Source organism: Dama dama, chromosome 23 (genome assembly GCF_033118175.1).
Source record: "Dama dama isolate Ldn47 chromosome 23, ASM3311817v1, whole genome shotgun sequence".
Lineage (NCBI taxonomy): Eukaryota > Metazoa > Chordata > Mammalia > Artiodactyla > Cervidae > Dama > Dama dama.
Window position 1 is genome coordinate 29,161,080 of NC_083703.1, and position 25,205 is coordinate 29,186,284.

At 40.2% G+C, this 25,205-nt stretch overlaps 1 protein-coding gene and 1 non-coding gene across 3 annotated transcripts in view; one reads left to right on the forward strand and one right to left on the reverse strand.

The window, feature by feature from the left end:
• Positions 1 to 2,985: 2,985 nt before the first annotated feature.
• TRNAD-AUC (transfer RNA aspartic acid (anticodon AUC)) lies at positions 2,986 to 3,058 on the reverse strand. The gene has a single exon. It is a non-coding gene; the product is annotated as a tRNA-Asp (tRNA).
• Positions 3,059 to 6,920: 3,862 nt separating this feature from the next.
• PRPF18 (pre-mRNA processing factor 18) overlaps positions 6,921 to 25,205 on the forward strand; it is a 52,158-nt gene continuing 33,873 nt past the window's right edge. The window contains exons 1-3 of one of the 2 annotated variants that reach the window (XM_061126260.1): positions 6,921 to 7,139; positions 24,511 to 24,588; positions 24,704 to 24,730. In XM_061126260.1, coding sequence (XP_060982243.1) covers positions 7,074 to 7,139; positions 24,511 to 24,588; positions 24,704 to 24,730 — 171 coding nt within the window. In that variant the 5' untranslated portion in view covers positions 6,921 to 7,073. The remainder of the gene's footprint in view (positions 7,140 to 24,510; positions 24,589 to 24,703; positions 24,731 to 25,205) is intronic. The other variant, XM_061126262.1, reaches the window with a different exon arrangement.

Below are 25,205 nucleotides of genomic sequence, written 5' to 3' on the forward strand. Positions count from 1 at the left end.
GGCTCTGGAGTAACTGATCAACCACAATCACAACAATGACTGATGTCAAAACTAGCAGGCCAATTTCATCATCTCCTAACAACTGAACCACAATACCTATGTCTACCTCTCAAAGCATTTGTTTGCTTTGCACACATTTGTTTGTGGTTTCCTAGAGACTGTTCTTGGAGATGCACCTGTAAGGAAGTGAGGAAGGCAGGATTTGGCACAGAGAGAAGCTAGACTGCAGAGAAGTTGCAGTTAAGATCCCCTGTTGTCCTTGGGGAGCTCTGGAGCTAGAATGACTCTTTAGAGTTGCCTCCAAGTTGAGACAATGGAGCTGGACCTTGGAATCTCCAGGCAGTCATTGGCGGTGGACGCCCCCTAGAGGTGCTCTAACCTTGGCTGAGGCAGGTCCCTGCAGCCAGTCTGTGTCCAGTGAGGGAGGCAGCTGTGTACCCTCAGTTCAGGGCAGGTGGGGGATGGACACCTGAGCCCTGAACAGTGCCTGGCTAGAATACCATAGCAACTCAAGCACACTGGTTCTATAATGCATCCTGAATTCAGAAACATTAAAATGTGAAAAAAGAGTACCTTAAAATGGTAGATCCAATAGGTTTCTTTCTTTTTTGATGTGGAGGGGGAAAAACCATAGTAAACTGGGGCTTCGGGGACTCATCTCCATTGTCTTGTCACTCAGGATTCTTCTTGCAAATCTGTTTCACTTTTTTCCTTGATGTTCCAACTTTCTTTGCTGAATGGTTTAGCAAAGCCCACCTGGGAGGTGAGCCATGGCTGGTGCTGTGCTGGCAGATGTTTAAATAGTGTCTCTCTGGACAAAAAGAAGTGAGCACATATATTCGTGTCATTTTTACTGATACAAAGGAGACAGAGGAAAATGTATAGGTGATAATGAATGCTGTTATACTCTGTATTGTAAATTCCATATAGCCCATTGATTCTCACAGAATGCTTTCATTGATTTTTGAGAACTCTTGTATCCCCAGCCAACCTGTGGTTATAATTGATGAACACGTCCAGCTCTGACATGAATACTGATGGACATTTTTGCTTAAATTAATGAATAAAAGATGAAACAACAAAGATGCATGTCAGAATGTCACTTGTTGGTCAATGATGTGAGAGGCTTCTTGGTTCATAATTTTTATTGAAAGCTGAATCATTTTATTTATTTTTGTCATACTGGGTCTTTGTTGCTGACTGTGGCCTTTCTCTAGTTGCAGCAAGTGGGGGTTACTCTTTGTTGCAGTGCTGGGGCTTCTTACTGTGGTGGCCTCTCTTGTTATGGAGCATGGGCTCTAGGTGCTTGGGCTCAGTAGCCATGGCACAGGGCTTTGTTGCCCTGAGCCATGTGGGATCTTCTTGGACCAGGGTTCAAGCCCATGTCCACTACACTGGCAGGTGGATTCTTATCCATTGTACCACCAGGGAGCGAAGAAGAACTAAAGAGCCTCTTGAAAGTGCAAGAAGAGAGTGAAAAAGTTGGCTAAAAACTTAACATTCAGAAAACTAAGATCATGGCATCTGGTCCCATCATTTCATGGCAAATAGATGGGGAAACAATGGAAACAGTGAGAGACTTTATTTTGGGGGGCTCCCAAATCACTGCAGATGGTGACTGAAGGCATGAAATTAAAAGACGCTTGCTCCTTGGAAGAAATGCTATGACCAACATAGACAGCATATTAAAAAGCAAAGACATTACTTTGCCAACAAAGGTCCGTCCAGTCAAAGCTATGGTTTTTCCAGTAGTCATGTATGGATGTGAGAGTTGGACTATAAAGAAAGCTGAGTGCTGAAGAATTGATGCTTTTGAACTGTGGTGTTGCAGAAGACTCTTGCTAGTCCTTTGGACTGCAAGGAGATCCAACCAGTCCATCCTAAAGGAAATCAGTCCTTAATATTTATTGGAAGGACTGATACTGAAGCTGAAACTCCAATACTTTGGCCACCAGATGCGAAGAACTGACTCCTTGGAAAAGACCCTGATGCTGGGAAAGATTGAAGGCAGGAGGAGAAGGGGACAACAGAGGAAAAGATGGCTGGATGGCATCACCGACCTGATGGACATGAGTTTGAGCAGGTTCTGGGGGTTGATGATGGACAGGGAAGCCTGGCATGCTGCAGTCCATAGAGTCGCAAAGAGTCAGACACGACTGAATGACTGAACTGACTGAAGTGAACTGTACCACCAGGGAAGTCCTAGAGGCTTCTTTTTGATTCACATAATAGTCTTCAAATCCTGGAAGAAGAACTACACAAATCTTTGTCCTCTTTACCATGTAATGGCCATAGACATGATGCTTTAAATTTCATTTGTATCAATGGTTCTCACCTGGAGAGAGATTTTGCCCCTCTGGGGATGTTTAGCAATGTCCAGAGACGTTTTTGGTTGTCATAACTATAGAAAGGGTGTTACCAGCATCTATTGGATAGAGTTAGTGACATTTCTTTTCCAAAAAAGAATGATCTGGCCTAAGGTTGAGAAACTGTGTACCATATTATTAACTTTTTCCCCATCACTTTTTAAAGCTTAGATAAACAATAAATCAAGTACAGATTGGTAGCATTTGCCAGTTTCTGTGGTGTAAATACTCCCATTTTGGCTGATTTCAAGTTACCACCATGAGCTCCTCAAGTGTGGCATCAGGGAAAGACAGGCACTGAGCTCAACATCCTATAATATTCCCACCTCATAGATGCAAGTCATAACTAACTCCAAGAGAATAAATAATAGTAAAATGCAGTAATATAATTAGTGAGTAATAGGTTCTATGTATTTATTACTGTCATTTATAATATAACGTGTTTTATTGTTAACATTTAATTTTTAATGATAGCTATGCATGACAGCTGATTCATAAATTTTTTTTAAAAATGGAGCAATGGGCTCTTTATTCAAAAGAAATATTTATTCATTTACTTGGCTGCATCGGGTCTTAGTTGCAGCTTGCAGGATTTTTAGTTGTGGCATGTGGGATCTAGTTCCCCGACCAGGGATCAAACCTGGGTCCCCTGCATTGATAGTGCAGAGGCTTAGCCACTGGACCATCAGGGAAGTCCCATGTAGTAGCTTCTTGAAGTTCAAAATGGACTGATCTGGTTCCAGCATGCCCCTGGAATGGTTTCCACCACTCTCCAATCCCCACCTTCTGTACTTGCAAAGACTGACTGAATTCCAACATAAATTTTCCAGGGCACAGACTCTGATTGGTCCACATGAGGCCAGGTCCCAGCCCACTCTCTGTGAATACGCAGAAGCAGGCCTGTGACCATGGCTGGCTCCAAAGGGAGCCGGCTCCTTCTATTTAGGAAATTTCCCAAAGCACCACTGTGAGTGGGCAGACACCCTGGGAGGCCCCATGACAGTACTGTAGACAGCTTCGTCCCCCGTCTTGTTTATCAGGACTTCCTGCAGACCGAGTTTCTGACTCACCAGATGCTCCAGAATAATATATTAGATCAGTGGTTCTCAAAGTGTGGTCCCTGGATCCACAGCAGCTGCCTCACTTGGGAATTTGTTCAAAAAGCAAATTCTTGGGCTCCTCCACAAACCTTTTGAATGAGACATTCTGGGGACCCACAATCTGGGTTTTTAAAAGTCCTCTGGGTTATCTTGAGGCATGCTGACAACGGAAGGCCACTGTATGAGATTTTTAAACTTAACTGTTGTAATGAATGAATTAATTTGTTGTTGTGCTTTGTGGCTTCTGGGATCTTCTGGCTTCTGAGATCCCTGGGATCTCACCAGGAATTGAACCTGGGCCCCCGCAGTGAAAGCACCAAGTCCTCATCACTGGATCGCCAAAGAAACCTCCCAGGATGAGATTATATAGCTTTCAAAAAAGAAGTCACAGTCTATGCTTTAGGACAGCAACAAAACAGACCCAGATCATGCTGATTAAATTCAGTATTTCCCCATTTTCCAGAAATGACAGGTAATCTCTTAGGATGGGTTATTTCAATGGCAGAATAATCTCATCAATTATATACCTACTGAGTTTTTACTATTTCTTGTTTTAGTTTCTGTAAATACTTTTAATAGCCCCATATATGCTACAGAATCATGTTTATCTTATATAATTTAACTTTTAGCTGGTAACATCCTCATGGGTAGGACTATGTATGGTATCAGTATTTGGTTTAGTCCACAGAACCTAAAGTAGTACAGAGCTCATAGTGAAGTGAAGTGAAGTGAAGTCACTCAGTTGTTTCCGACTCTTTGCGACCCCATGGACTGTAGCCTACCAGGTTCCTCTGTCCAGGGAATTTTCCAGGCAAGAGTACTGGAGTGGGTTGCCATTTCCTTCTCCAGGGGATCTTCCCGACCCAGGGATTGAACCCAGGTCTCCTGCATTACAGGCAGACGCTTTACCATCTGAGCCACCAGGGCTCATAGGAGACATCAAACTATTTTTATTCACTTATTTTTGGTTGTCCTGGGTCTTCCTTGCTGCGCACAGACTTTCTCTTGTTACAGCAAGCGGGGGCTGCTCTCCAGTTGTGGTGCTCAGGCTTCTCTTGCCGCAGAGCTCAGGCTCTAAAGCACAGGCTTCAGAAGTTTTGGCTCTTGGGATCAGTAGTTGTGGCACACAGGCTTAGTTACCCCGAGGCTTGTGGGATCTTCCTGGACCAGGGATAGAACCTGTGACTTCTGCATTGGCAGGTGGATATTTAACCCCTGGACCACCAGGGAAGTCTGAGACATCTAACTATTGACTGAATAAGTATGACGGTTAGAAAACATTCTCTTTTTTGTCTAATTTTTTGTTTTCTTTTACTGGCATTATTTAAAATTTATCACATAATTTTTAAAGTAGTAATGCTGAAATTTTATAAAGAATCTCAATAGTAATGAAATAAAACAGAAAATGACTGCCTCTCAGGATTCCCCACCCCCCCCACAAATTGTGGAATTTGTACAATTATAGTATAAAGAAGAATAGGTAATAATCTGATATTTGGATATGTTTCTGTTCAATAATTTTCTAGGTTTACATGCTTTTGTTTTTTAACCAAATGGAGACTGTATGTTATATTTCTAGTTTCATTATCCTACTTTCTAATTTTTATTTAAAATTTTTTTCTTGGCTGTGCAGCATTTGGGATCTTAGTTCCCCAACTAGGGATTGAACCAGCAGCCCCTGCAGTGGAAGCATGGAGTCCTAACCACTGGACCACCAGGGAAGTCCTCTACTTTTTGAACTAAACATTTTGTCATGAGGATTCTCATATCATTGAATATTTTCTGAACATATTGTTCAGTTGTATGTATGAACTATGACTTTATTTAACCATTCCCCCATATATGACACTTAGATTGTTTCTAATATTTTGCTCTTTAAAAAACTGTGATAGAAGGGGACGCATATTTTAAAAATGAATATAACTCCTTAGATTCAGGATTAACTAGTTCTCTTGAGTATTTCTTAGCTCTCCTGGTCATCTGTTTTTCCCCTCAGTATAAACTGAAAAGCTTCCTTATCAGTTTGCTTGTTCAAGTACTTGTCTCTCCCACTCTTCCATCTTAGGCCTTTATTAGGATTTAATGCACATATTTACATTAACATCAAGATCAATGAAAATCTGAAATTTAAAAGGAGCCTGTTTATAGAAGCTACTGTCTTCCCTGGTTTATGCTAGCTGTTCTTTCTCTGTGAGCTTCCATTACTGTTACAATTACTTGTGTCAACCTTCAGGATTTTGTGTCATCATTTCTAAAACCTAAACAGGAATAGGCTAATAAATTATTATTTGCTTATTGAACTATAAGTAACTCAGGAAAGAAATCCATGTAAAAATGTTATCATGTTTAATGATTCAAGACCTTTTTTTTTTTTTTCAGTAAAAGTTTTCAAAAGCACTAAAAATTAGCAAAGCATCTTAGCTCAGAGACTGAATTAACTTCCTATGTTGATTTATTTCTGGCAAAAGTCACATATCTTTTAAAGGAAATATAACCAACACATACACGTATACAGTAAAAGTACTTTGTAAGTTGAAACAATTCTCTATCATCTTTTATTTTGCCAAACCATCTCACCCATTATGAATCGACTGAACTGAATATTTCTTACCTTTTTTGACCAGGGAAAAGTAGCATGTCTAATATTGTTCAGTTATGACTTAACTAGAAACTTAAAAACAGCTTCAGTGGCATAGAACCAACAATAAATGTATTGTAAACAGTTTTTAGGGTCTTTTAAAAATTAAAATCTCTTGATATAATTTCCCCCCAATTTAATTTGTATTCTTGCAAAGCCATTAACAATTTTTTTCAATTACATCTTTAATTGTCTCACTGAAAATCTTGATTGCTGAACACATGACCAAAGAGATTATCTCAGTTTGCTGGGGTAAATGTTCAATTATCACTAAGATATACGAACAATCTAGAACTCAGGGAGGAGGGACATATTTACTTCTGAAATTACTTAAATGAATGTACTATAATTGTCTAAGTTTACAGGTAGTTTCACCGGCCAGCAGCGAACACCTTTTACTCTGTGCTTATGAGTTAGTATTATTGTTATGGGTTTTCTCACTTGAGTACATTAATTTTGGCACGCAGGTAGCTTCAGGAACTCCAAAGTGTAGCAGGTAAAAGATCTGGCTTCAGTAATCATAAATGAAGTGTTCCGCTATGAAGCTTTTGCACCTGAAGTAGCAGGTACAAAAAGGTATAACCTTTATCTTCTTTTAAAACTGAAGTACAGTTGACATAGGTATATAGCTTGTTTTTTTTAAATGCAGCATCCCTTTAGAAGACTCGTGTTCATGTTTTCCACTTATGTTCCTATCTCCACGGAAACTAAAGCACGATATCGGAGAGGGCCGCCAGGGGGCGCCGACCCTCAGGAACTACATCAATCATAGGAGCCCTGGAGCGCTCTTTCCCCTCCTCTCGCTCACCTCAGCTTCCGCCGGAAGCCGCCCTGTCAGTTGTTGTCCTCCGGTATTTGGGCTGCCTCCGTGTAAGTAGGTTAGCGGCGGCTGGCTGGGTGAAAAGTCTTAGTCCACGGAGCTGGAGAGGGAGAAAGAAAACTCGAGACAGCTTCAACCCGGACAGCAAGATGGACGTTCTGAAATCGGAGATCCTCCGGAAGCGGCAGTTGGTGGAGGACAGGAACCTGTTGGTGGTGAGGAGTTTTGGGGTCCTGGGCGTTGGCGACGGAGGAGCTGAGTGTTTGCGTGGGAGAGGGCCTGGGGAGAGGGGAACGGTGCTGAGCGGGTCCTGTCTGGGTGGGGCTCAGCCAGAACCCCGCCGCGGCCCCAGAGAGGCCGCCGCTAGACCCACTGTGCCCTTGGCACTACACTCGGCAGCCTTTGGGATGAAAGTGTGGGAATTGCAGGAAAACCCGAGACTGGCAGTTCTCCTTCCCCCAGCTGTCCCTCGTACCCATTCCCGTCCGTCGGTATTTTTCGGACCGCCCCAGTTTTTTTCTGGTCGTTCACTTCTGTCATTTTAAGAAGGCTTTGCACTTTATGTGTACTTCCTGTTTTGTCGCACAGGATATTAAAAAGATGTGGTTAAGGACCACGACTTAGTAAAATTAATAATTTTACAACTTAAAGGAGGTAGTTAAGTGAAACTACCCCATTCCATTAGTGCTCAGCATGGACGAATCGGACAGCTGGTAGAGTTTAGTGCTGTTGTCTTGATTGTTGTGAAGCCTTCAGGAGACCCACTTTTCACTCTCAGTGTAAATGTAACAGAGGGAACGGGTGAATAATACCTTAGTACTGAGAATAGTTTTGACCTCAGGGACCCTCTCAGAGGGTACTAACGACCCCAGGGACTCTTGTGGACTATTGCACTGTGAGAACACCTGACTTAAGTATTTGCTGTAGCGTAAGTTGGGATTGTTAGCTTGGCAGATGGAAGTTTCATAATCATTGAAACTTTAAAAAATAATTAACAAAGTGGAGCTAATTAAATAGAGTGTTATTTAGCAAATGGTGTGGGGCAGAGCTTGTTCATATTTGTAACTTGGTATTTTCATCTCTTAACTGGGGGCCTTTTACCTTTGATGAATGGTTTCTGGAGTATTTGAAAAAGCTAATTTAGATGTTGGAATGCACAGTGGGTGTTATAAAGGGCCAGATGTTGGAATACAAAATATTTTAGAGGGAAAATGGAATCAGGAAAAGCTCAGCTCATTCTCAGTGTTTACAACGTGTGTATTTGCATAATTAGATTCTTTGTCTTGGAAATAGACTAATCTTTAAAAATGATTAATTATAAACACTGATTCTACATAATCTTAATTTATCATCATGTATAAAATTTTTCGGGTATGTCTTTAAGTTTGTAATTTGATAGTTGATTTAATTACTCCGATATCCCTGGCCAGGAGATAAGATTGATTTCCCGACTAGGGCCAGCAAAGGGACATACATGAGATGGGGGTTAAAATACTGAAAGTCAAAAAAATAAAATAAAATACTGAAAGTCATAGTTCCAGTAACAGTAATCCGCAAGGCAGTATGCAGAAGGCTTCATATCTGATACCTTGTTTATTTATTTAGTTTTTTTAGTTCTACCAGTTTATTGCTACCAACCCGTCTCCCTCCACACTCGTGCACACATGCTCAGTCATGTAACCCCGTGGACTGCAGCCTGCCAGGCTCCTCTGTCCATGGACTTTTCCAGGCAAGAATACTGGAGTGGGTTGCCATTTCCTTCTCCATGATACCTTGTTTAATTTGTACATCAATTCCATAGTTACTTGTTGCTGCCGTTCACAGATGAGAAAATGGAAACTAAGAGAAGCTAGCTTGATTTACAGATGGACACAGAACTGCACGGTAGCAAGAGGGAGCGCCTGAGTCGGACTCCTCTCCCACTCTAAAGCTTACTCCCTTAACCACTGCAGACCAGCTGTTTATCTTCGCCTGTGAACATAGAACTGGTGTTCATAGGGTTAGTCTAAGAATTAAATTACCTTAAGTTAACATACACAATGTGTGTTTTTCAAACACCATAGTATGCTTTCTCAATAGAGCTTTACAGCAACCCCGCTTGGTACATAGGGCAGTTAGTATGCTCTTTCCACGGATGATGAAGCTGAGGGTTGCCTGATTTTCTCCGGGCTCTGTGGTGGATCTCAGTCCCCACTGCGTGGGTGAGTTCTCCTGCATAACATAGGGCAATATGTGTAGTGAAAGTCGCTCAGTGGAGTCGGACTCTGCGTCCCCATGGACTATACAAGTCCATGGAATTCTCCAGGCCAGAATACTGGAGTGCGTAGCCTTTCCCTTCTCCAGGGGATCCTTCCCACCCAGGGAATCGAACCCAGGTCTTCTGCAGATGGATTCTTTACTAGCTGAGCCACAAGGGAAACCCAAGAATACTGGAGTGGGCAGCCTATTCCTTCTTGTGCAGATATTCCCGACCCAGGAATTGAACCGGGGTCTCCTGCATTGCAGGCAGATTCTTTACCAACTGAGCTATGAGGGAAGCCCAGACTGGACACCTTTTCTTTTTAATGCCTGGGGAGACAGTCATTTGCTTTGCTGCCATATAATTTTATACGGAATTGTTTGCTTTATATCCTTTATCTTTCTGTATTATAGTGTCTGTCAGTAACTTTCAAATTTCCCACTGCCCCAGCCACAGTAAGAAATAAATCTATATTTTGATCTGATATGTATGAAAACAGTTTGATGCAACATTTCTTATCTTAAGTACATGTGATTCTGTCATACATTTCTTTGTTTTAATCCATTGTCCTGTTTGATTTTTTTAAAAATTTCTGGATCTCGGATCAGTGAATCCTTTTCACTACCCTTTCTGTAGCTGGGAAACGCCCATTTCTGTTGTATTGTTTTTCCAGAAGCGCCACCTCCTCTTTGGTCATTTTACAATGTAGCACTTAATTTCTGCTGTGACTTCTACAGCAAAGTCGTTGAGTTATACATATATATGTTCTTTTTCATATTTTTTCCATTATGGTTTATCATGGGATATTGACTATAGTCCTTTGTGCCATACAGTAGGACCTTGTTTATCCATCCTCTATGTAGCGTGGCATCCCAGCTTTTTCTTCTTTAAATTAATTAATTTGAAATTCTAGCAACATTTAGAATGTGCTGGGTCTTCGTTGCTACGAGGGCTTTTCTGTAGTGCTGCCGAGTGGGGTCTACTCTTCAGTTTCAGTGCTCGGGCTTCTCATTTTGGGGGCTACTCTTGTTGCAGATCACGGGCTCTAGGCGTGTGGGCTTCAGTAGTTGTGACTTCTGGGCTCTAACTCAGGCTCAGTGGGCTCTGTTGCTCCTCGGCACGTGGGGTCTTCCTGGATCAGGGATCAAACCCGTGTCTCCCACATTGACAGGTAGATTCTTCTCCACTGAGCCGCCAGGGACGCCCCTCAGCTTTTTCTTGTTAGCCCAGTGGTTGGATATAGTAAATACTTAGCTTGTGAGCGCCCCTTTGTCAGAACTGGAGGAGCTTGTAAAGCAGCCTCCTGTCACCTGTGTTCAGTGCTCTGCCAGGTGTAACTACTTGGAGGTAAATTCAGCCTCCCTGTTGCTAGAATGCCAGGGTTTTGGAGCCCTGGTGTTGGTGAATCTTCATTTAACACAAAGCCTCATTCACGTGGAAAGCCAGGCCACTACAGCACTCAGTGGGGCTTAGTTAGCAGTTTTATTAGTTGCAGTTTGGAAGATGGACTTTGTGTAGAATTTTAGCTGTGTTTCTTTCCAATATTTATTGAATGTTTCCTCTGTGCAAGGTACTACACTGTGCCACAGAGGATTTTTTAAAAAATAATGCTTGATCCTTTACTGTAAGGAGCCTACTTTCAGTTTTATAAAGAGAAGACATCAGTCAATAAATTCCTCACCTTTCTCCTATGAAGGTGGATGAGATATTGACTGTATGTTGGGTCACACCTTCCACTTACATGTTGGAGCCCAACTCTCATCTTTATTAGCATCATCAGAACCTAAATATCACTTGTCTCCTTTCCTCCTGTGTCTTAATCTCTCTACTAGCTTATCTCCAGCAGCACTGAAACATACATGATGTATGTATGTATGTTTCAGTGCTGTATGTATGTTTCAACAAACATACATACATCTCCTCTTTTTGTTTGTTTTTTAAAACACAACTGTTATTAAAAATAAAATCAGAAACAAACCCCCACACAGCTGTCCTTTTTCTTTATAGCCAAGCTTCTTAAATTCTGTTTCTCACTTACTCCTTAACCTGATTTCTGCCCTGGCAGTTACACTGAATCCATCCTAATCAGGGGCCGTAGTAACTGCCATGGTTTCTTAACCTCAAGAGCATTTGTACTAGACTGGTCCACTTTCTCCACTTCCCTCGGCCTCTTACCCCAGAGTGTCCTGCATTTGCGTCTGCTTTTTAGGCTACTTATTTCTGATCTCCTTTAGAGGTTTCTCTTTTGTTGTTGCTTTTTTATTGTTTGGTTTTTATCCGTTAAATGTTGGTTTTCCTTAAAGTTCAGGCCTTGGCTACTTCACAGTCCAAGGGACTCTCAGGAGTCTTCTCCAACACCACAGCTCAAAAGCATCAATTCTTCTGCGCTCAGCTTTCTTTGTAGTCCAACTCTCACATCCATACATCACTACTGGAAAAACCATAGCCTTGACCAGATGGACCTTTGTTGGCAATATAATGTCTCTGCTTTTGAATATGCTGTCTAGGTTGGTCATAACTTTCCTTCCAAGGAGTAAGCATCTTTTAATATCATGGCTGCAGTCACCATCTGCAGTGATTTTGGAGCCCCCCAAAATAAAGTCAGCCACTGTTTCCAGTGTTTCCCCATCTATTTGCCATGAAGTGATGGGACCAGATGCCATGATATTAGTTTTCTGAATGTTGAGCTTTACGCCAACTTTTTCACTCTCCTCTTTTACTTTCATCAAGACGCTCTTTAGTTCTTCATTTTCTGCCACAAGGGTGGTGTAATCTGCATATCTGAGGTTATTGATATTTTTCCCAGCAATCTTGATTCCAGCTTGTGCTTCCTCCAGCCCAGCGTTTCTTATGATGTACTCTGCGTATAAGTTAAATAAGCAGGGTGAAATATACAGCCTTGACATACTCCTTTTCCTATTTGGAACCAGTCTGTTGTTCCATGTCCAGTTCTAACTGTTGCTTCCAGACCTGCATACAGGTTTCTCAAGAGGCAGGTCAGGTGCTCTGGTATTCCCATCTCTTTCAGAATTTTCCACAGTTTATTGTGATCCACACAGTCAGAGGCTTTGGCATAGTCAATAAAGCAGAAATAGATGCTTTTCTGGAACTCTCTTGCTTCTTCGATGATCCATTGGATGTTGGCAATTTGATCTGTGGTTCCTCTGCCCTTTCTAAAACTAGCTTGAACATCTGAAAGTTCACGGTTCATGTATTGCTGAAGCCTGGCTTGGAGAATTTTGAGCATTGCTTTACTAGAGTGAGATGAGTGCAATTGTGTGGTAGTTTGAGCATTCTTTGGGATTGCCTTTCTTTGGGATTGGAATGAAAACTGACCTTTTCCAGTCCTGTGACCACTGCTGAGTTTTCCACATTTGCTGGCATATTGAGTGCAGCACTTTCACAGCATCATCTTTTAGGATTTGAAATAGCTCAACTGGAATTCCGTCACCTCCACTAGCTTTGTTTGTAGTGATGCTTCCTAAGGCCCACTTGACTTCACACTCCAGGATGTCTGGTTCTAGGTGAGTGATCACACCATCATGATTATCTGGGTCGTGAAGATCTTTTTGGCATAGTTCTCCTGTGTATTCTTGCCACCTCTTTTTAATATCTTCTGCTTCTGTTAGGTCCATACCATTTCTGGTATGGTATATAAATAAAAAGTTTAGCATGTATATATATCTATGACCCCACGTCCCCTCCTCCTGTTGATGATATTATTAAAGGGATCTTTGACTCAAAAAGGTCAAGAACTAGTCCTTTCTGGGCTGGTGAACATCTCTGTGCCCTTTAATCCCTAGTACCAGGCAGCTGTCCCAACTCTGCTGACCCTTCTTCATTTATTCCAGTCCTTGAACTTGCCTTTATTCACACTTTCCCTTCATTCCCACAGTCTTCTATAAAACTCTCCAACACCTCTCTCTCTCTAGCGGTTGGTGAGGAGCCTTTCACAAGTTTTTTGGTACAGTCAGAAAACAGCGTGGAAGGGAATTTGTCATGTTGATACCATGTCTTGACATTTCCTGCAAAGACTTTTTTCCTCAGAACTTCACTGTGAAAGCTTTTAATTGTACAGAACACTCAAAATAATTGGACTGTGAACACCCATATGCCTACTATCTAGATTTGCAGTTAAGCCTGTGATTAACATTTTAATATATTTGCTTTATTCTTTGACTGTCCATCTGTCCACCATTGTATATCCATTTGTCAATCCATCTAGCAGTGCAGAAACTGCTTTTACCTCAGGACAGTAAAGCAGGCAGAACATTTTAGAATAGTGGAAGGCAGCTTTTCCACACTTTGACAAGAGATACAAGCTAAGTTGTTACCATTTCACATAAAACAGATGAACCATAAAAAGCTGGGAATCCGCTTGAAATGACCAAAGATGGCTCTTTAGATGAGTGTTTTCCAGCTGCTTACAGGGTCCTGAAGCCAAGGTACTGATCTTGAATCATTTCAGATTAATTTACAGACATTGTTACACTTTACCCTTAAATATATATAATTTGACATGTTTTTCATTGACTAGTGTTCAGTGTTTGTCTATACATATAAAAAAATACACAAATCGTAAGTGTCCCACTCAGTGATTTTTGATAAATGCATACACACCTGTGTGACTCTGTGTGTATTGAGGTACAGAACATTGCCTTCATTCCACCTTGCAGTCAGCCTTTACCATCCCCAGAAGCAACTGCTGCTTCGATTTCTTTCCGCCATCCGTTGGCTTTGCCTGCCCTAGAACTTTATGGACTTTTATATGACACAAGCTTAATTTTATTCATGTTGTTGTGTGTGTCAGTTGTTTATTCCTTTTATTGCTGAGAAGTATTGTGTTGCACAATACCAGTCTGTTGATCTGCTACCCTGAGGATGGTCACTTGGGCTGTTTCTAGGATCTAGCTGTGGACCCTCTTGTGCAAGTCTTTTATTTTTTAAGTCACTGACTTGTTTTTGCTGTGCTGGGTCTTTGTTGCTGTGCTTTCTCTAGCTGTGCACGGGCTCCTCATTTCGGTGGCTTCTCTTGAGGCAGAGCTCGGGGTCTTGGGCTCGCAGGCTTCATTAGTTGTGGCTCATGGGCTTAGTGTGCTGCGGCCTCTGGGACCTTCCTGGCCAGGGATTGAACCTGTGTACTCTGCATTGGCCACTGGAACTCCAGGGAAATCCCCGTGCGAGCCTTGTGTTTTCATTTCTAGTAGGAAAATGCCAGGGAATGGAATTGCTAGGTCATGGGGTTTGTTATATGTTTAGTTTTATAGAAAGCCGTCAGACATTTTCCCAAAGTGGTCGGACTGTGTCTCACCTCCACCAGCAAAGTAAGACGGTTCAGATCTAGACGTTGTGTCAGCGATTTGTGCTTCAGTCTAACTTCAGCCATTCTGGTGGATGTATTGTAATATCTCATGGTGGTTTTAATATGCATCTCTCTGAGAATTAATGTTAAATATATCTTGTGTGTTTTTCTATTTGTATATTTTTTGTGATTTGGCTTAAAATTACTTGCATATTTTAAAATTGGATTGGTTGGTTTATCCGTAATAAGTTCAAGGAATTCTTTATAGATATCATGGATATCACTCCTTTGTCAGTATATATTGTGAATTTTCTAGACTGTGGGTTTTCTGTTCATCTCCTTAAAAGTTTTTAATTTTAATGAAGTCCAGCTTATCAGTTTTTCATGGTTAATGTTGACTGTATCTTATCTGGGAATATAAAATAGCCTAACCTGTTGAAAAACAATTTGGCAGTTTCTTAAAGTAAAACTTAGACCTGCTGAGTGATAGAGCTATTCCACTCTTAAGCATTTACTCAAGAGAGTAAGATATTCTCTTATAACATCTAAAAGCTTTATGGTTTTATCTTTTACAAAAACAAACTTTTTATGAATCAGTTTTTTTGTATGATGTGAGGCAGGGGTGTGGTTTATTGTATTTGGATATCCATTTGTTCTAGCACTATTTATTGAAACTGTTTTTCTTTTCCCTTTGGATGGTTTTGGTATCATTAAAAATCAGCAATAGTTTGTGTGGCTCTGTTCTGCTCTGCTCTCTTGTTCTAATCTGTTTGTTGATCTTTATGTCAGTGCCACACTGTCTTGATTGCTGCTGCAGTTTGGTGAGTTGTAAAGTCAGGCAGTGTAGATGCTAACACTCTGTTTAATTTTTTTTTTTAATTGAAGTATAGTTGCTATATTTATATAAGTTCCAGGTATACAGTAGCATGATTCACAATTTTAAAGGCTGTGTTCCACATATAGTTATTATAAAATATTGACTCTTCCTTGTGTTGTCCTTGTATGTATGTATGTACAGTATGTCCTTGTAGCTTATACATAATAGTTTGTACCTCTTATTCCCCTACCCCTATATTGCCCCTCCACCCTTTCCGCTGGTAACCACCAGTTTGTTCTCTATTGTATCTGTGAGTCTGCTTTTTCTTTTTTATAGTCACTAGTTTGTGGTACTTTTTAGATTCCACATAAATTTGTCTTTCTCTGCCTGTTTCACTTGCACATGCCCTCCAAGTCCATCCATGTTGCCGCAGATGACAAAATTTTGTTTTTTTTTATGACTGGGCAGTAGTGCCTTGTGTGTATATGTAGCACATCTTCTTTATCCACCTACTTACTGGTGCACACTTAGGCTGCGCCCATCTCGTGCTGCTTATTTAAGCAGCTTTATTGGGGTGTACTTGACACAGAGGAAGCTGCATGTATTTAAAGTGCACAGCTCAGTCAGTTATGCCGTGTCTGCACCGGTGATGCTGTCACCACAGTGAGGAGCGTGAACATGTCTGTCTCACCCCAGCGTTTCCTTGTGCCCCCTCTGATCCTGCTTTCTTCCCCCTCCCTGGGCTCTACCTGCCCTTCCACAGGCTACTGTGGGTCTGCCTTCTGTTACTTAGATTGCACTTTCTAGAGTTTTATGCAGAGTTGTCCAAAACAAGCTCTCTCATCTGCTTTCTTTCAGTCTAATTTTGAGATTCATTCATGCATTTGTATCAAAATTTCATTATTTTTGTTACTGAACAGTCTTCTACCATTGTATCGATAAACCCCCAATTTGTTTATTCATTAGGCTGTTGATAGACATTTGGGTCATTTCTGTTTTTTGGCTGTCATGATAAAGCTGCTGTGAACGTGAGTGTACAGGTTTCTGTTTGGACATATCCCTTGATTTCTCTTGAATAAATGCATAGGAGTGGAATGGTTGGATAATAGAGTAAGTGTATGTTTAACTTTTTCATTAAGGAGCCTGTGTAAGATTGGCATTTATTTCTTACATACATTTTTGTCTAATTTTATATATGGTGATATGAAAAAAGTGAAAGTGAAAGTCGTTCAGTTATGCCCAACTCTTTGGGAGCCAGTGGACTATACAGTCCATGGAATTCTCTAGGCCAGAATACTGGAGTGGGTAGCTTTCCCTTCCTCCAGGGGATCTTCCCAGCCGAGGGATTGAATCCAGGTCTCCTGCTTTTCAGGCATATTCTTTACCAGCTGAGCCACAAGGGAAGCCTAGATATATTGGAGTGGGTAGCCTATCCCTAGCCTATCCCTACGCCAGCGAATCTTCCTGACCCAGGAATTGAACTAGGGTCTCCTGCATTGCAGGTGGATGCTTTACCAACTGGGCTATCAGGGAAGCCCCCATAGGGTCATACAAATATATGTAATTATGAAGTACATAGAATTCACCTGTGCATGGTAAATTTGGTATAGTTTTCTACTTTGGATGGCATCATTGAGAAAACATATCGCCTAGCTAATAGGATCCCTTGACAGTTTACAGTTCTTACACTTGGAAAAGTATTGTGTTTCTTTAAATTGTGTTTGGGTGTCCAGCCATTGGGTTTGTTACTCCATACTCTTTAAGGCTTATTTCCATTTTTTAGCAGGAAACTGACCCTGTCACATGGTTCGTGATTATCAGCTCACATTCCGCTTTGGGTGTCCAGGCTGTGTATTTGTTAGCTCTCCAGTGTCTTTTTGTAGAACTCTTGATGATGTTTGTGTTTGATGTTCATTTTTGTAAACACTAAAAAGCTTAATCTGATTGAAGGAATGATGATTCTACTTAATGAAATGGTGACAGTCATGTTGCATTTGGTTTTTAGTTTTGACTCTTCTTCATTAGTGTGGGCTATAGTTTCAGGTGATGTGGTAGAAAGATTTGTTCTCTTTAGGCCTGGGAATTTCAGGTTTATAATCCAGAAAGTACAACTTGGACAAAACCCAAGAATAGCATGTGTGAAGCACCATGCAGGAATGAGGCTCTGTCTTTAAAAGAAGAAGTGCTTTTTATGTATACCCTCTTCAACTTGTTTTTAAAATCTGCTGGAGTGAGAGGTCCAATGGAGAGTTCAAGTGCTTTAGGAGGGAACACAGTTACCTTCAGTTCACATGTTGTCTTAAAATCGCTACCAGCCACTTTCAGGCTTGTGTTTGTAGGGCTGTGTTGTATATTCTGTCATTGAGCTAGCAAACGTAGAGTTCAAAGATTTGGAATACATCTAGAAAGGAAACTAACTTTGTAAAAGGAGTTAGCAAGTCCTAAAGTTCACTGGGGCTCCGTTCCAGAGGGCTTTTTAAGTTTGGGCAAGTTCTCTATCCTGCCTGAGTTACCTATAAAGAGGGGTGTGTTACTAATCTTAGGTTTTAAAATACTAGGGTGTCAGTTGTGTCACGAACATATCTCCCATAAGTTTGTTTGGTGTTTTCAGCGTGCCTTAGAAATGTTTTACATAGAAATCACTGCTTGAGTGTGCAGGCTGATAGTGAAACATGGTAGGGAACCTTTTGGTTTTGACCACCTTCTTTTGCCCTGAAGTGAAGGGTTACATAGTAAGAAGCAATACGCTTATATTTTTCTCAATATAACTTTTTAAAATGAGAAGCAAACTAGTTTTCAAAAATTAAATTTATTGTTAATAGATAATGCATTCAAATGATTCAAAAGTCAAAACATACTAAAGGGTGAACAGTAAAAAGTTTCCTTCTTACTCATGTGCCCCAACTTCCAGTTCACCTCCTCCAGAGCAGCTAACATTGTCAACTTTGGGGTCTCCTGCAGTTATTTCATGCTTTGGAAGCAAATGTGAAGATGCAGAGGTGTGTCTTTTCTCCTTTTTGGAGAAGATGGCAGCATACTAGATTCTATTCTTCTGCACTTGCTTTTTTCATTTGTAAGAGTATAGAAACTACTTAATTAAAAAAAGAAAAACCTCCTTTAACAGAAATTGACAAAATCCTGAAATTGAAACAATAAAGGAAGGAACTATAGGAACCAGTGTGGAAGTTACTGGAAAAAAGGAAATAATAAATACAATAATTAGGGCAAATAATGCATTAGTACGTTCTGATAAATTGGCAAGTCAAAGTGAAACAAATGACCAGAAAAACAAGAAATAGAAAATCTGAACCAACCAGTAAGGAAGAAATAAGAAAAGTGTCCGACAGCCGAAGGAAGGTGATTGAAAACAAAGAGAATTACAGTTGAAGATCCTTAGATTTGCACCTTGCAAGTTAGTGATGAGCTCAGGGAATTTTTCAGTGGAGCGTTAAGAATGGACTCCCAGTTGGTGGTCAGCTGCTCAGAGACCTGGCAGTGAGGAGGTGGAGATGGACTTCAGCTCAGTTCAGTTCAGTCGCTCAGTCATGTCCGACTCTTTGTGACCCCATGGACTGCAGCACGCCAGGCCTCCCTGTCCATCACCAACCCTCGGAGTTTCCTCAGATTCATGTCCATCGAGTTGGTGATGCCATCCAACCATCTCATCCTCTGTCGTCCCCTTCTCCTCCCGCCTTCAGTCTTTCCCAGCATCAGGATCTTTTCCAATGAGTCAGTTCTTCGCATCAGGTGGCCAAAGGATTGGAGTTTCAGCTTCAACATCAGTCCTTCCAATGAGTATTCAGGACTGATTTCCTTTGGAGACAGACTAGAGAACATTTTATTGTAGTTCTGCTGTAAATGGTACTTAGCATGATACCCAGCACAGGTAATGAATGTTTCCTTTAAGGTTGCAGAGTCTTGAGTATATGTAAGTGATGATCATTTGCACCAGTAGAGCAATAAAAGGGGGAGAGGCAGGAGAGAAAATAGATAATTAACTATGAAAAAGGCAGGAGGATTTGAGATCTGGAAGACAGCTAGAAGGGGTTGGCCTTAGACAGGACAAGGGTTTCCTCTTCCATTCTCAGATGAAGAAGGGGTCGGTGCTGGGGGGAATTCAGAGTTCTTGTTTGCTGGCTTCCCTTTTCTTTGTAGAGTGTCTTCATCATATGCTGAAAATAACAGGAGACATAAAGGACTTAGAGGTTTGAGAGAATGGGAAGTGAATAATGATCAGTGTAGACAATAGGGGAGGAAACTGGTTTAAATACACCAGCATCAGTGGGCGACATTGGGACCCAAGTGGCTCCCCAGCATTTAAGAGCTAGTGCAGGCCTGGAGAATGCCAGCAAGTGGCCTTTTCTCGGACAGGACACTGTTGGTCTCAGGACACTTGTTGGTCTCTCTCACGTTCTTAATTACAAGTCCAGAGAGCTTTTGTTTATGTAGAATGTATTTGTTCATCTTTACTCTATTAGAAATTAAAACTAAGGTATTAAAAATGTATATGTATATTCCATGTAGAAGTGTAGTAAAAAAAAAAACCCATCATGTTAGCATAAATAACACATTTTTATGAAAACTGTTTTCTAAAACAATAGAAATTTAGTGAGAAGAATGGCATATTTTACATTTTGCCAGTCTCCCCACTGTATTAGTAGACAATTGGATTCTCCTGTTTTCTTTTTTCAGCCTGTTGCAGCATGTTTTTTTTTTGTTCAAGTAGCTGAATAAAATTCATCTTGAGAAGGAGAGGTAATTAGAAAAGGGAGTATTTTAATAACCTTTTCAGTAATTGTGGATATTTTTCTTTGATATTATACCAGAACTGGACAAGTGGTGAGTTTCTTAAAAATTCCATTCTGTTCAGTCGCTCAGTTGTGTCCAACTATTTGCGACCCCATGGACTACAGCAGGCTAGGCCTCCCTGTCCATCACCAACTCCAGGATTTTACTCCAAATCATCTCCATTGAGTCGGTGATGCCATCCAGCCATCTCATCCTCTGTCATCCCCTTCTCCTCCTGCCCCCAATCCCTCCCAGCATCAGGGTCTTTTCCAGTGAGTCAGCTCTTCACATCAGGTGGCCAAAGTAATGGAGTTTCAGCTTCAACATCAGTCCTTCCAGTGAACACCCAGGACTGACATCCTTTAGGATGAACTGGTTGGATCTCTTTGCAGTCCAAGGACTCTCAAGAGTCTTCTCCAACACCACAGTTCAAAAGCATCAATTCTTTTGCGCTCAGCTTTCTTTATAGTCCAACTCTCAGATCCATACATGACTACTGGAAAAACCATAACCTTGACTAGATGGACCTTTGTTGGCAAAGTAATGTCTCTGCTTTTTAATATGCTGTCTAGGTTGGTCATAACTTTTCTTCCAAGGAGCAAGTGTCTTTTAAAAAATTTCATGGCTGCAGTCACCATCTGCAGTGATTTTGGAGCCCAAAAAATAAAGTCTGCCACTGTTTCCCCATCTATTTGCCATGAAGTGATGGGACCAGATGCCATGATCTTAGTTTTCTGAATGCTGAGCTTTAAGCCAACTTTTTCACTCTCCTCTTTCACTTTCGTCAAGAGGCTCTTTAGTTCTTCTTTGTTTTCTGCCACAAGGGTGGTGTAATCTGCATATCTGAGGTTATTAATATTTCTCCCAGCAATCTTGATTCTAGCTTGTGCTTCATCCAGCCCAGCGTTTCACATGATGTACTCTGCATATAAGTTAAATAAGCAGGGTGACAATATACAGCCTTGACATACTCCTTTTCCTATTTGGAACCAGTCTGTTGTTTAGCTGAGAGTTAAAGTTCTGATCTGTATCCATGGACCTTTTGGATATTAAAGTCTGTTGATTTGGTCTGTTCTAGACCTTTTGTATTCTGATCTGTTCTGCTCCTAGATCTTTTGTCTGTGCATGGATTTGTAACATCTTGCCTTTGTGACATCATGAGTTTCTCAGCTATGCTGAATTGTGCCGATCTTCTAAATGTTGATTTTTGCATTAGACAGTATTTTAACAGTTACAGCTGTTAATAGCACCACTGATTTCATCAAAGGAGCCTTTATGTATCAGGAAGCCAGCGAGTTCACAGTGAAGGATGCCACTTTTCTACCATTCTCCTTTTCCCTTGACAGGTGGAATTTTATCATAGACAACAAATACTGTCATTGTTTTCCTTTAGGTGACAAGGTTGCTTTGTTCAGTTTTGAGAAAATGTTTGCCAAAAATGCGAGTCTGAATAATCAGCCAGTTGCACAAGTGTTTTTCTTTGAGAGAGCTCTCCTACTTCATTATGTAGTGGAAGTGCTTCATATGTTTCATTTCCTTTCATTTCATCATACCAAATATTAAAGGGCCATGTACTTAAGGGTTAAGATTTAGTAAAATTGTACTTTATCAAGACATTCTTCAGAGAAACTGACCTTTTTATTTTCTGGCAAGAGCATGGTGGTGAGGGATACAAGTGACTACTGATATGTCAACAATATTTATGCCAGCGTTCTAGGAGTTTTTTTCACCATAGCTTTTGTACCATCAGTGCAAATCTGAGCATAGTGAAAAGGGCAGTGGGGTGGGGCACATGACTTAGTATTGGGTTGGCCAAAAAAATTTGTTCAGTTAGTGGATGTTTTCTAATAAAGTTCTTGGTGAAAATGAAAAGTGTCTTTTATTTTTATGTAAAATCAGATGAACTTTCATAATACTGCCCTAGCTCATTAGCAGTAACCATAATAATACCTCAGTAATTCCTCCACACAGGTATTTAGCACCTCATAGTTCCACAGCTCACTCAGGCAGTGATCATCAGTGATGCTATACCCTGACAAGGAAGTTTAATGGTGAACAATGGAAAGATCAGGTTCCCACACACCTGAACCCATTGCTCAAGCCTGGCACCAGTAAAACGTCAAGGAAGTACACAGCAAACCACTGTGTATTATGTGTAAAAATTCAGCTCAGTGTTATGAAAATGAATTTGACCTGTGCAGTCTCTGGAAGGGTCTTAGGGACCCCCAGAAGTCTACATTTTGGGAATGGATGTTCTAGGTTTAAGGTTTTGGTAGGTTTGTTCACTGGAATTGAAACATGGTAGAAAAAGATACCATAGTTAAACGTTGGACCGTGGTCTGTGGCCTGGGGAGTCCTGTTACTTTCTTCCTATATACCAGCTCTTTCTGAGAGGCTACCAGATCATGTTGTCAATTCATTTATTTGAAATAAGACCAGTATGTTCTATTATACATAGTCAAAAGGAACAATTTGTGATGTTGAAATGCATTTTGGGTGTGAAAAACTGTAAAGTAGAATACCGGATCAGCACAAAGGATTTGAGGACCAGAGGTCTTAGTCCTATCTTTGTTATTCACGAGGCTTACTGAGTTCTGGGAATGTCACCTGACCTTTCTAATTCTCAGATTTCACACCTCTCCAGTGGGATTAATTTTATTTGCATCCACCTTCTCCAGAGTAGTTTTGATGTTCAGATGATGCCATCAGTTTCTTACCCTGGGTAACGTGGTCTTCTTTATATCTGTAAAGTTGTGCTTGGGGTGCATCAGATAAGTCAGTAAATATTTTGTGAGTTAATGAATGAACTTAGAAAAAGCTGTTAATTATAAGCTGTTAGTTTTTAATATATACACAAATAGAGTTGTATAATGAACTTCTATCTACCTTTCCCCCAACACATGTAACTCTAGAAAATAAGAACATATCTTTATAGAACTAAGATCACACTCAACAAAATTAAAATTGGGTCCTTAATACCATGAAATACTCTTCTTACATTCAAATATCCCCTGTTGAATTAAAATGCAAACATATATATGTTTTTACAGTTGGTTTGTTCAAATCAAGTCCACACAAGAATCCACTCATTGCATTTATTATGACTCTTGGTTTCTTTTAGTGAAAACATTTTCTTTTCCCTCAGGTCCCCCACTTTTTAAATTCGTCAACTTGTGGAGAAACTGGGGCTACTTTTATGAAATGTGTTAGTGTTTGATTGCTTTCCTGTGGTGTTTGAGCTTTTTTCTGTCTCCTTTATCTTTCTAGGAAGTTGTATGATCAGAGGCTGATTTGGATTTTTGGGGAGGACATATTTAAGTGGTTTTCAGTGTACTTCCTTGATGTTTTACTGGTGCCAGGCTTGAGCAGTGGGTTCAAGTGTGGCAACCTGATCTTTCTATTGTTCACTATCAAACTTCCTTGTCAGGGTATAGCATCGCTGATGATTACTGCCTGAGTGAGCTTTGGAACTGTGAGGCACTAAATATGAGGTATTATTGAGGTATTGTTCTGGTTACTCCTTATGAAGTAAGGTGGTATCTTGATTTGAACTAAGTCATCGGTGAAGTAGTATCTAAGAGGCAGAACTGCAGATAGTAACAAACTTGCAAATGAGGAACTGTATTTTTTTACATTATAACTGACATAAAATATGACTTTCAGGTGTTCAACATAGTGATTTGATAGTTTTATACATTATGAAATGATCCAAGGTACTGCATTTTTAACAGGATAATTTTATATATAGCTTGGAAAGAGCTAACCTTTTTTCCCTGCCACAGTAGGCTGAGTTTATCTCTTAACATCATGTCATTTTAAAACCAAATACCTTTGAACCATCTTTGTACTAGAGAAGCTCTCCTAAACCATCCTATGTCCAGATTATTTTTAAAAATTGGATAATACAAATACAGTTAGCTGATCATTATAATAAGATTCCAGATGACAAAAAAGAATGTGGACACATCCTTGGAGCTCTCTTGGTAATAAGATTTAAAATGTCAGCTGAAGCTACCATAATTTTTGTTTGATTGGGTCTGTTAGGAGAAAAGAATTAAAGGATCACATTTTATGTGGTTCATAATGAATCCATTTGTAGAAATTAAATTAAAACACCAGGAAATTAAATTAAAACAATGTTAACATTTGGTAGATGGGGTTGGTTCCTTCTCTGTGCTGTTGGATAATGTCAGTTAAAATGATGCTGCAAGAGAAATGTCTTCATGTTTAGACCAGGGTGGAGGACAGGTGGTATGTTCAGGAAATCACTATAATCTCTGTGGGACCTAAAAAACTTTATAGTTCTTGAAAAACTTTCAAGGTTGTTGATCAAGAGACATGAGATTTGAACTTCTTTCTTCAGTAGGAAGAAACTTACTTGTATCTTCAATAGGAAAGTTAAAACTTCTGTTATTATTAACTTGCTTCTTTCTTCAATAGGAAAATAAAAAATATTTCAAGCGTAGTGAACTTGCAAAAAAAGAAGAGGAAGCATATTTTGAAAGATGTGGCTACAAGGTATGAATGCCTGCTTTTATGTTAAATTATATATTTCTGAGTTTAAATTTATACAGCCGTTGTTAAAGTAACAAAACAATTGATCTTTGTTCAATTTATCAATGTTATACATTAGCCTGTAAATGAGAAGCCATCTGGAGAGGTATGATTTTGTTTTTCTTTTTTTTTCTTTTAATCTTGAATTCAGGAAAATACATGCATGACCTTTGGCTTGGAATGGTTTGGCTTTTTGTGGACAGCATGAAGTGGCTTGAGATCAAAGCTTGAATTTTTTTTCTTTTAATTAAGTCCTGGATCTGATACTACCTCATTTTCATCACTACCACCACTCCTTCCCCCGCCTCTCCCAATAAAAGTCCATTTGTAAAGGGTTCAAAACATTTTATTCATTCAGCAGCAGTGGTATCAGCAGTGGTATCTCCCCTGCTTTCTCTTGAATATTTTAAGCCATTGTTTTATGTTTGCAATGTGAATAATCCCTTTTGGCCTGAGATACAGCGATTTTATATGATAAGGTATCACATTTCAAACACTGCTCAGCCTACTGGATAGAAAATGTGATCTTGAAATATTAGAAATAAACGAGTTGTCTAGAAAACTTTGAATACTTTAGAAAC